This window comes from Aulonocara stuartgranti (assembly GCF_965226115.1).
Source record: "Aulonocara stuartgranti genome assembly, chromosome: 23".
Taxonomy (NCBI): domain Eukaryota; kingdom Metazoa; phylum Chordata; class Actinopteri; order Cichliformes; family Cichlidae; genus Aulonocara; species Aulonocara stuartgranti.
Window position 1 is genome coordinate 51,893,918 of NC_138958.1, and position 12,315 is coordinate 51,906,232.

General features: G+C 42.5%; 1 protein-coding gene across 4 annotated transcripts in view; it reads right to left on the minus strand.

Annotated features, from left to right (window-relative positions):
- Positions 1-3,882: 3,882 nt before the first annotated feature.
- Positions 3,883-12,315, minus strand: part of LOC309700338 (diacylglycerol kinase zeta-like) — a 94,724-nt gene continuing 86,291 nt past the window's right edge. For all 4 annotated transcript variants that reach the window (XM_082523863.1, XM_082523862.1, XM_082523861.1 and 1 more), the window contains 6 exons: positions 10,614-10,663; positions 8,128-8,168; positions 7,762-7,882; positions 7,428-7,464; positions 6,985-7,084; positions 3,883-4,332 (listed from right to left, as the gene is read on the minus strand). In XM_082523863.1, coding sequence (XP_082379989.1) covers positions 4,216-4,332; positions 6,985-7,084; positions 7,428-7,464; positions 7,762-7,882; positions 8,128-8,168; positions 10,614-10,663 — 466 coding nt within the window. In that variant the 3' untranslated portion in view covers positions 3,883-4,215. The remainder of the gene's footprint in view (positions 4,333-6,984; positions 7,085-7,427; positions 7,465-7,761; positions 7,883-8,127; positions 8,169-10,613; positions 10,664-12,315) is intronic.

Genomic DNA, 12,315 nt, shown 5'->3' on the forward strand with positions numbered 1-12,315 from the left:
GGAGGAGGCCAGAACCACTATCCAGGATGAGACCATGAACATCCATCTTCCATAAGGAAGATGGCCACAACTGACCACATGCTTAGTGAATACTTCAGGCAGCGCAACCCTGAAAAAGAAGACCAGCAATGAGAGGAATCATCATAGAAGAACAGGCCCCTGCACAGCATGTGCCACCGGCAAATAGAAGAAGTGACATCCAGAGAACCTACCAGTGGCTGGATAAAGTTGGACTGAAAGATAGTACAGAGGCACTAATCATGGCAATACTGGAACAAGGTCTACCATACCAGGCAAGACCCCAGGTGTAGGCTGTGCAAAGATGCTCCAAACCGGGGGTCTTGTCCCTAGATGCGGGGCGATCGTGGCTCAAGATCGCCCCGCATCTAGGGACAAGACCCCCGGTGCGGGGCGATCTTGAGCCACGATCGCCCCGCATCTAGGGGGCAATCGTGGCTCAAGAGTTGGGAGCCTTGTAATTGGTTCGAGCCCCGGCTTGGACAGTCTCGGTCGTTGTGTCCTTGTGCAAGACACTTCACCCGTTGCCTACTGGTGGTGGTCAGAGGGCCCGGTGGTGCCAGTGCCGGCAGCCTCACCTCTGTCAGTGCGCCCCAGGGTGGCTACAATGTAGCTGCCATCACCAGTGTGTGAATGGTGATGGCATGGGTAGATGTGTGAATGGGTGGATGACTGGTTGTGCAAAGCGCTTTGGGGTCCTTAGGGACTAGAAAAGCGCTGTACAAATACAGGTCATTTACAAACCAACCAGACATAGAAGCGCTGCACAAGCAGAAGACAACGGCTGCAGTGATAGCTGTAGCTATACTGCGTGAGGAAGAGGGAGCTCTAGAACATTCTGAGAGAGGAGCTCTGAAAGACACGGAGGGTCAACAACAGTGACCCCCATGCTGGGCATGCCAGGATTAACATTTGACAACTCCTGTTAAACGATATCACAGCAAAGCATGTAATCGACACGCTGGTCCACAGTGTCCAGTGTGAAATGGACATGCAATCTAGTTTTGTTTGCACCCTTTTCTGTTTATTTAATGTTGTGTATGTAACGGTGACTTCAGTAACAGCAACCAGGGAAACTGGTAAAAAAGAGAAAGTTGACTTGTTGCTTACTGGACTCTGACATCTCCAGTCCAACAGCTGAAACCAGAAACGATGCAAATCAAATTTCAAGTGAATCTTTCAGATATTTGAATTATTGTGTGCTTACAAACTGAATGAGTTTGACTCCTTCACAAAATAAATAACATCTCTGCATCAGAGAGTCAAGTATCACACGAGCAGGCTGGCATGCAGGGACTGCATTTGTATTCACCTGGCAGAGCGCATCCTTCTATCCTAGCGTCTGAAAATCAGATCGTAGGAGCAATGGTAGAGTTAGAAAGCATGTGGAGAGGCCATTAAACTTGGCAACAAACAATACATTTTTGTCAGTCCACAGCTTCAAGGCATTCGCAATCTGATATTTACATGCATTTATAATAAAAGTGCTGTTTGAATATGAAATGTTTTTGTGTAAATATCATCACTCGTGAGCAGGAAGAAATTGAAAAACTTTAATGGCTTTTTGGGTGTACTTTTACATGCATAAAAAGCAAAAGACACCATGAAAAAACAAACTACCTCTTTGTTTTATTATTTTTACATTCCTCTCAAAAACAAACTGGAGTTAAAACCAATTAGTACATGCGGAGATAATGAAAGATAAAAACACATAATTGTTGATAATTGCGATTTAAACTATTTCATACAAATGTTTGAACAAAGAATTGCCTTGAAAAAAAACAACATTGGCAACAGATGATTGAAAAACAAATCCTAACTTTACATCACAAGAATTCCAATGCAAAGAAACCTTAAGACATCAAAAAAGCTCAAATGCTGGAAGTTACAGGCAAAACAAAAAAGTCCGTAAACTTGGGCACAGACTTTTGGTTTGAAAGGATTCAGTAGGTGCTGCGCTCGGGTCTAAACTTTGTACAGTAAATTCTATCATACACTTTGACAAAGTCACTGAAATCCCCCAAAAGTAAACTAACATTAAAATAGACATGTTTCTGCACATATTTACTTCATGTCAAAGCAGTGTGAAAAACTTTATTTTGTAATTCTTCCTGTTTCCTGTTCAAATATTTTAGTATTGCTGGAAAGTCTGGACGTAAAACTAAAATCAATCAAAGAGCCATGTAATGAGTGGTGACATGTTTATTTGTTGCTTGTAGATGTCCTCACCACGTTTAGAGTCATTTTAAATTTTGATCTTTTGTCTTCATACATAAACAAAAAACACGAATTTTCTTGATCTCTATGCTGCTCCCGTGCTGACTACTGCATCACTGTGCCAACGTGTAATTACTCATTCATTTAAAACATTTAAAAACAACACCTTCTTTTCTTTGTTAGGGGACGGCCTAATAGTTACTGCACTTTAAAATACACAGAAACAATAATAAAGATGAAACTAAGGAAGCTCTCGATGAGCTACGTCTTCATTTGCAGTCGCAAACCGCTGATGAAATCAATGTTACAGATGTAAATATTCCAAAATATATTTCTTAATTGCTCCATCTGTTATATCTAATTAGATTTGTTTAACTTAAATCGATTTGATCTAATTTGACATTATTATACTTTAATATAACACCTGCCCCACAGTCACTGAATGAAAAACCACTCTAATCACAGTTTTTTCAGTCAATGGTTTTGGCAGACATGCAGGTGGTGAATCAACTTTATTAACAGGAATGATCAAAGACGTGAAGGCTTTAATTCTAGATGTGTTGAATATTTAGGGCCTTATGATCCATGTCTTATAATAACAGTCAGTGTTGTGTGTTCTACCAAACCACGATCACAGCAGTGGTGACAATGTGCAAACAGCACACATCAGTTCTGCGCGTTAAACCTGGAAAGGACTGCGTCTCCAGTAAAGCCTCGACTCATTGGTGGTTTCCTGCAGGTTCTGTTGGGGTACTGACGTCTGCGACACGCACAGCACTTCCTGTGCCACCTACTACAGCAGCAGCATGCGTCTGCCAATCCACTGTTACGTCCATTCAATATGTGTGGTTATTTGTGCTGAAATTATTCAAGAGGAATCACGAGGGTAGTGCCACCAGTTTGAGTTTTGTGGCTATAAATGAACATATCACCATCATTTATGAAACAAAAGCACAGAACTGGAAAATATTTTAAGGCTTAGTTCAAGTATTAATCTAACAGCATTTATACTGATGACGCCAATAACCTTGATAAAATGAACTGGAGGTATTCATGGTCCCAAGAGGATGAACACTTGTGGTTTTGACCAACTCTTCTTTTCACCAGTATCCAGCCCTGCGAGGCCGAGGCTGCTCTGCTCTCAGTGTCCTTGTTGGACATTCAATAAATGTTAAAGCGGAGGATGTTGGACATGTTGAACGTGCCGTCCTAACACACATCTGTGAATTTGGTAGATGTAAAAGTTTTCTGTGTCTTTCAATATTCAAATCCAAATGAATTTTAAAAAAATGAAAGAATTCGACACTGGAAAATGTTTAATTTCTTCATGCTTTGTATCCTGTTAACATCAGGTCACAATATGCGTCTACAAAGTGTGTGTGGTTTTTATCCAGCTAGTGATTCGGATGTTTATTAGTCACATGTGTATTTTACTACAAAGAACTTTGGCCTTGAACGCATCAGCAGGACATTTAACTTTTTAATCATCAGTCTGCATCCTGTGTGATCTATGATCTATACACATACAGTGTCTGTAGCTTCTGACAGTTTTAGGTTTTGTGTTTGTTGTGTATTTAATAATCATAAGAAATAAAGTAAATCATTACCATATGAACATGACTCTTCAAAGCCCCACCCACCCCGCAATCCCCCAAACTGATGTTCCAAGTCAGAGAATTTCACAAAATTTCTAAATCAATATTATTATTCTTACTAAGCTATTTAACATCAAAATATCAAAACGACTTAATAAACTTCTGAAAATGTGCGTCGCTTCACCGCAGTTAACGCCAGCCCTGCTATTTAAACCACGTTTGGCACAGCTTCACTCTCCACCTGTTTTTGAGGGCTGTCAGCAGTAAACTGGGACCTGTGTCCAGTTCAGCTCGCACAAAGGCATTAAACACGTTGTGTCTGGTCAATATGAGGAAGGAGAAAAAAACCTTCATCCATGTCCAGTTCAAGGAGAGTTCCAATATCTTAGACAGCCGTCTCCTGATCCTCTCTCTGTATCATCTGGTAATGCTGTCTGTTCTCCAGGTACGCTGCCAGTTCAGCATCTTCAGCCTTCTCCGCCCTGTTCTTAGGAGTATCACCCTGAAAAAGAGACATTACACTCAAAAATGAATATTTTTGCATGACAAAGAGCTTTGTGTTAGCCCACTAAACTTGGTTTGCATTAAACTGTTTACATGATCAAAACAAACAAACAAAACTGTGTGTTTAATGCTGCTTAGTAATGCTGCCTTCACTGTACAGGTTCCTCCCAGTTTCTGAAATGTTGCATTGCATACAAAGAAATGTAAACGCAGAAAACGAAGCTTTTTAGGAACGTTTCTCATTTGCTTCCCTGTGTCGGAGGCGGCCCAACACAGAGCAACCAGCTCACCAATCAAGACTCGGCAGTGCACTGAAAACCAAAGAACTGAGGATAGAAGCTGCTTTACAGTGTGGGTGCTTCATTTGTGTCGTATTCATGTTGTTGGGACATAAATCTATTTACTTAATTACAATATATGGTAAAAAAATATGACCGCAACTAGGGCTGGGCGATATGGCCCAAATTCATATCTCGATCTTTAGCTGGATATACGATATATATCTCAATATTTATTTAAAACCATAAAGTACGAACAAAACGAGAGTTTAGTCAAAGCTGTGTCCCAGATCTCACATAGGCAGTTTTATTAACATGCAGCGCAGATGTACGTGCAAAACTTATATAAATGATCAGCATTTGTTAAATAATAATGCTCCATAAATAAAATAAAACTATGTTGTTTTTGTGCACAACAAAAACATCACAATCGTGCAGTCAAAATGTAAACTAACAGACGCCGAGTGTAATGAGCTGCTGTTCTACTGTGTGACTGACAGCCTGCAGTTTGAAACCCTCTTTGTAACCGTGTCTCTTACAGCTGCCATTTGTGGCCCTTATACGCACACAGTACGGTAACATTACGCTGAAGCAGAGTACGTATCACTCCGCTCCTGACTACGGTAGCTGTAATGCTCCAACAATCCATCAAGCGCTGCAGCTTCGTAGCAAAGTCGTACCAAAACATTTTTGACAGATTGCTGAGCGCCGTGTACATAAAATCGGTTTGCGGTCAGTAAGCACAACCAGAACTCATGCATAAGGCGCACTGATGATTTTTGAGAAAATGAAAGGATTTTAGTGTGAGGTTATAGTCCGAAAAATACGGTATACGAGTTTTGTAAGGTGGTTTGTTTCGGGGCAGGATGCTGGGAGACGGTCTGGGATGCAGCTTGTTTCACACACTCTTCATTTTGCACTTTTGTTGCTGTTGTAAATGGTGAAAATACTGGTAGTGCTACCTGCACGGCCGTGCAGCCCCACGCACGGGCGACCTGCGGTAACTCGTTAACGGAGATTTGTCGGGTTAATGCAGTTACGGCGTTAACGTCATTTTAGAGTAGCACTGCAGCACTAAAATAATAATCTTCAAATGTTTTCTGTTTGCCGAGCAGCTCCTCTGTGATAGCTGCCGTGTCCGTCCTGTCGCTGCCTGCAGGTGAAGCGATGGGGGGGGAGAGGCAGAGTAACGCAGCGTGGAGACAAAAGTGGACGAAAGAGGCAAACTTGCAGCTCCACAAGTATAATTATAACGTAACAGACTACATCGACATAAACAATATTGTCACATCTCATATAAAAAGATATCGATATATTTAAAAACTCGATGCACCGCCCAGTCCTAACCACAACCATAACAGTGGTCGAGCCATGGGTAGGGTTTACGCTCCAGGAAGAGCCAGAGCCAAGCGGGAGAGAGTCCAAGTGCAGAGACGTTTTAAGATGAAACAAAGTACTTTATGGTGAATGTTAAAACTTCTCTTGTTTCCTCCCCCCTCTCCTCCCCTCAGTATCTAGGTCATTGCTGAGTCCAGTGAGTTAAGAGCTTTTCCTATGCAGTTAAAACCTCCATAGAAAAACTAAAAGAGAAACATTTGAGACCAGAACACAAACATGTGCTAAAGCCACTGCAATAGTGCCATTTTTGCACTGCATTCACCAAAACGTGCAGTCGTTCATCAGCTCCCCTCTGAAATGCTTCCTGAGCGAGTGTTTCCGACACATGTTCTCCACATACGTGTTGTTCACTACACATTTGTGTTGGTGCTTTATTCTCTGAAAAGGCAAATTCTAGCTGTGTGGATTGTGCTCCTTCGCTGAAACGATTAAAGTAAAGAAGACTCGACGTACTCCGGGGCTGAGAAAGACAAAATGGAACAAAATGTGTGTGAAGCTTTGAAAGGATTTCTGCACAGATTGGTCACAACATGCAGTTTTCTTCCCTTTAAACCACTTCGTTGTACATTCACCTGTGTGCTTCAGCACCGTCTTCTTGCATCACCCGACCTCTCTTAAGCTTTAGTCATGCCTAAAGCTTAAGAGAGGGGTGAGTCACTTATTTACCCAGAACAGCAGACTGTGCCAGTATACGTCTTTATGGGAAAATCTACAACCCACTAATTTTATCTCTGTGACTGAAACATCGTCAAGTAACTTTTGGACATCTCCATTTTGCAGCCAGCATCGGTGATACTCAGTATATCCAGTAACGAGGGCAGAAATACTGTTTGTATGTAGTTCTGTCATTGTGAGCCACATGAATCAGGAGTCCGTCTGCAAGTATAAAAAGCAATTTGACACTGACAAAGAAGGAGGGCGTTTCCTTTTTGTTTAACAGAGTCGTGGAGAACTGTAAATGCTACTGAACCTACCAGCAGATCTGTTTTCATGAGTGAGGCTCCTGCTTCCACCAGATAATGACAGATAGTCCTGTGACACAGCGACGCAGCCTGATGAAGAACCGTTTCCCCACTGGTGGTCCACGATGCAGCACCAGAGAGAAAAGAAGAGAGCGAGCTGTATTTCATGTATGCTGGGAGTGAAACACAGCTGATGAAGAGGCACCCAGCTGATTCTGTTTGGCTTTTATGTTTATTCTCTTTAATGTTTTCTACACTTGTTGGAATGCCAGGCAACAGAAAGAGACCAGAGCTCATTGGCATCATCATCAAAGCTTGAATACAGTCACTTCATTGCAGATAGAGAACACACAAACCTCGTTATTATTCTAAGACTAGTGTTAACATGCAGCCCAAAACAAATCGCCTCAAGTTATTTGTTCCTACTGTAACATCTAAATGTTTCACATACTCACTTTAGCTTTTCAGTGACATCAATCAGCTCACTTGGTGCTGGAAAACAGAGAAGGAGGAGTGACTGTAGAGACACGGGGTTCATCCAACTATGCAAACTGGTTTTTTAACCTTCAGTTTGCAGTATCATCTCATTATTAGCAACAGTGGTGGCAGTATTTTCACAGTCATAGCGCTGTGAGCTGATCCCACCGACTTGACAAATAGAAAAAGACGAACAGACGGACGGATGGATGGATGGATGGAGCTCTGCCACAGCCTGACAGAACTGCACCAGCATGTTTTTCATTACTGTAAATACTAGATCTTCATCTCCACTCGATGCTTTTCTGTTACCATTGTCAAGGATGTAGCGCACCATGTCCTTGCTTCCTGTACTAACAGCATGGTGTAGCAAGCTCCACCCTGACTGGTCCAGGACCGTGAGGTCTGCTCCCCTCAGGTGCAGCTCCTGCAGCTGCAGGTGATATACAGGCGAGATAAACGTTAACAGAAAGGCTTTTTTAACACGATGACAAACTAAATTTGTAATTAAAGTCTAAATGCATCACAGTGAGATGTTAATCCTACTGTTAGCTGTTAACACATGGAAAGGATGCGAAAGGTGTGAGAGAGGTGTCTCAGAGGAACGTGTTTCCATGCAACTTCCTTAAGTTAGCTGCGGACTAATAAATAAATCTGCAAGCACTTATCAGTACTTACCTTCTTCAAGTCCTTGTTCTTCACACAATCCATTAACATTTCTACGAGACAGAGAGAGAACGCAAACACAAAATCACAGCTTCATTGTCACGCTACAGAAAGCATCTGCATAAACAACCAAACATCGTATCATCGTGTCCGTACAAAAAACATGTACGGGCAGTAAATTACATCCACGAGGGTCAGAATATTAGAAACACCTGAGCAGCATCACAAACAACAGCTTCAGTGCTGTGACACAATAATTATTTTATTACATGGATAATTGGTATATTTACTGAGTCATGTTTGTAGTGATAGCTGGCATTTTCTGTTCTAATGGAAATTATGAAGCAAACAGGGATCAGCCACTCTGTGGCTACAGTGCAGTAGCTGAGTGATTAGATAACGCCACAAAGGATCATCATTATATTGAACATCCCCATGAAAACTGTTCAGAGTTGTTACTGGGTGAAACAGTTGGTTGGTGTGTGTCTGTCTAAGCCGAGATATGAGATGAATGTTTATTAGGTTGACCTCAATACTTGCTTTCACTCCCTCTCTCTTTAGTAGCTGAGTCCTAATCCAGTTATGTTAGGCTTAGTGTGTGTGTGTGTGTGTGTGTGTGTGTGTGTGTGTGTGTGTGTGTGTGTGTGTGTGTGTGTGTGAGAGAGAGTGAGACAGAAAGAGAGAGAGGGGTGCAAAGAGTGAGTGAAAGGAGGGGGAGAGAAAGCGAGCAGACTTCAAAAACCTCTAAGAGCGTTTGTAGCTGTAAGACAAATCAAAAACAACACACACACAGTCGCACACACACAACAAAACCAAACACACACTGTGAATTAAATGAATTTAGCCGAGGGAAAGAATTAAGTAAACCAGAGAAAATAAGATTCAGTCTTACGACACAAGAGAGGAGAAAAGGTAGAAAGAGGACACACAAACACACAAACACTCGCACACGTCACTTGGTCCATTGAACTCTTCAGTTTGATGCAGTCAGCCTGTCTGACCCTTATGGGAGCTGCGTGTGTGCGTGTGGATGAAAGCAGATGTATGCATGTACGCAAGAAAGAAAGCCTGGAGTCACATTTCATTAAAACAAACGGAACGACAACAGGACAAAGCCGAGCCTCACATGTTGAACATCCACTGTGCTGCACCTGAAACTGAGGCTAGTGTTTTACAGTCTGCAGCAGCCATAGAGTCACATTCACTGATGGTTACTGTTTTGCATCACATTAAACTAAATGTGTTCATTTCAGAGTAAAACGCTGGGACATGTTTGCTGGATTCCTCTTAATCACAGAGGAGTTGTGACAAATTTGGAATCGTCAGACTGCAGAGCAGAGTCACACTCTTCCTGGTGAAGATGCTGGGATTTCCTGCCTTTGTTTACAGTAAATGGATTTTTGTCTTCCTGGCTGAACTATGAACAGCGACAGAGGGTTGGATGTGGAAGCGTTGCTAACCCCACAACATCATTCCTTTTAATCACATGGTTCGCTGTGGCTCATGAAAGAGAACTTATTTGTAGAATAACTGTTGGGATGCATTATTTTTTCATTACTGAACGTGAGTAATCCCTCCCTATTTTTATTTGTTGTCCAGTCTTTTTACAGGAAATCCTCTTCCTGACCTTTTGTCAGTGTGACATTCTTCTTCAGGTGTTTTTGGAACTACACAATTTGTACAGACTTTTGTTGCCTCTGTTTTTTCTGAAGCAGATGCTGAGCATATGGTTGATGTAAAAATACCACAAACAATGGGATACATGATATCCAAATTTCTGGCAATTCAGTAGGTGTAGCGGCGTAGCTGTAGGTCAGGAGGTCGATTAGAAGGTTGGTGGTTCGATCCCTGGCTCCCTCAGTCTGCATGAGCACGACCCCCCTCTGTGATGCGTCCATCCACAGTGTGTGAATGTTAGCTAGAAGCACTTAAAGCGTAGAAGACGGTGCTTGTGTGGCTGAATGTGGCGTGTTGTATAAAGCTCTGAGTGCAGAATAAGAATCAGTCCATTTTAAAACACGTGACCAGTGGAAATATGAATGCGTCCCTATGCAGCAGCTCACTCTCAACTGGCATTTTTCATGAATAACACTCCTGTATTAGCAGTTATTATTGTTATTAATGATGGGACTAATAAAGGTTATCTTATCTTATCTTTAATAACTGACAGCAACAACTGGGTCGTATTCATCTAACACACAAACCTGCTGCCAAGTGAAAACATGCAACATCCCAAAGAAACACAAGCACAGAGGTGCTGACAGAAGAGGAAGCCCCGGCCACGACTCCCAGCATGCTAGAACGAGTGCAGGCAGAGCGAGTCGGAGGAAATGTGTCAGAGAAGAAAAGAGTCTTTTTGAGTCTCTTCTCTGTCTTTCACACAGACTTGTCAGGTACACGTTCAGCTCTGTGTGGAGCGAAATGTTTGAGTGAAGGAATCAGACATCATTCAGTCAGGTCCTACAAGTTAAGCCCTCGATACTGTGTGTGTGCATTACCTTTTTCTCTCTCCTTTTCTGTTTCGCTCATCTTTTGGCTCTTTTCCCATCTGGAGAAACAATGACAGCAAACACGATGATCACCTGTTCAAAATAACTACTGTGTTCTTTCATGGTTCAGTCACACTGTAGTAAAAACAGCACAGCAACCTGCTTTCAGCCAGGAAACATCAGTGGCTGCACTGAATCTTTTTGGATTCGGTGATTCAAGTAGTTATGGCAACAATTTCATTACCAAGAGTCTGAGCATGCAACCATCACAAGATGACTGCACAAGTCGCCTGGTCAGAGGCAAAAGTGTCTCCAAACAATCACGGCCTGACTCGGACTGCCTACAAATACACAGACTGCAGCCAGACTAGCAGCAGCGTTCTGGTTTCTGCCTCCAGTCTGAATGTTACTGCTCAGTCAGGTATGAATAGGCTGCATGCCAATAATCATCTGTCAGAGAGCAGGGGATGGGTTATATCTGCTTTAATGCAACCTTGAAACCTTTGTCTGAAAACAGTTCAGTTGCTTTGTTAGCTCTTTGTGGAGAGCGATCAGCTGGCCTGGATATTCCATCGTAATTTCATTGTTTTCAGTGAAATCAAAATCGAGGTTTTGGCAGAAAGTGAAGGAATCTTGTTGCTGCCGTTTGGTGTTTAACACTTTCAGTACATATGAATATCAAAAAAATAAGGATAAATTATAACAAAGAACAGATTGGGTGGGTCAGTTCAAGCCGGCAGTGTTTCCAGAGTAAACGTTCAGTCTCTGTGAAGTTTGAGCAGACTCTACATGCCATCCCTCCGTCTCCTCACCTGCTCTGTGCAGCTTCATGTATCTTTAATTCAAAAATAACCCCATGTTATTTCTGGGACACTTTTGAAACCCTCTACTTCCACTTCTGCTGGAACTGTCGTATGATGCAAGCAGTGCTTTGTGTGGGATCAGCTCCAGAGGCAGCATCAAAGCAGGAATGTGATATAACCGCGCCCATTGTCTTCGCAGGGTGAAGCATCCTTCAGTATGTTACAGGGCCTTTGGCAGGTGACACAGCTGGATGGCGCTGGAGACTGCGCTCAGGGTAGAACCAGCCAGCGTCGTGTCAGTGATGACGCCTGATTCCCAAACCTGACTTAACAAGAAATGTCTAAAAATGGAGTCCAATAACAAACTCATTCACACTATTGAGATCCTGTTTCTCTTTCTTCTACCTTATTCTAGCTGCTCGGACCTTTGCTGGTTAACTCCTCCCTCAGTTTTCAGCCGATTTTCACCATTCAAACTTTAAACTGTTCTTCTCCTTCCGCTAATTCCTGCTATATCTTTTGGTGCTCATAACTGTTATACTTTTTGTGCCATTTTCTGGCCCATTTTGCTGAATAGGACCATATTATCAGTGTGACCACTAGTTTGGCTTGCCGGGCTGAGCCGTGTTTTAGCTCAGTGAGATGAGCAGCCGTTCTCAGAGCGGGAGGCCCGGGTTCGAATCCCGCTTATGGCAACAATTTCTTCAACTTTTTTTTAAACTGTTTTCAGCAGAATTTTCAGTTTCTTCACCTGTTATCAGTTACCTGAGAACCAGTTTGGCTCAGTGAGATGAGTAGCTGTGACACCAGGAGGCCCGGGTTCGAATCCCGCTCATGGCAACATTTCCTTCCAGCAGACAGTTTAACTTTTTCACCTCTTTTCAGTACAAATTTCTGCTTCTTCACCT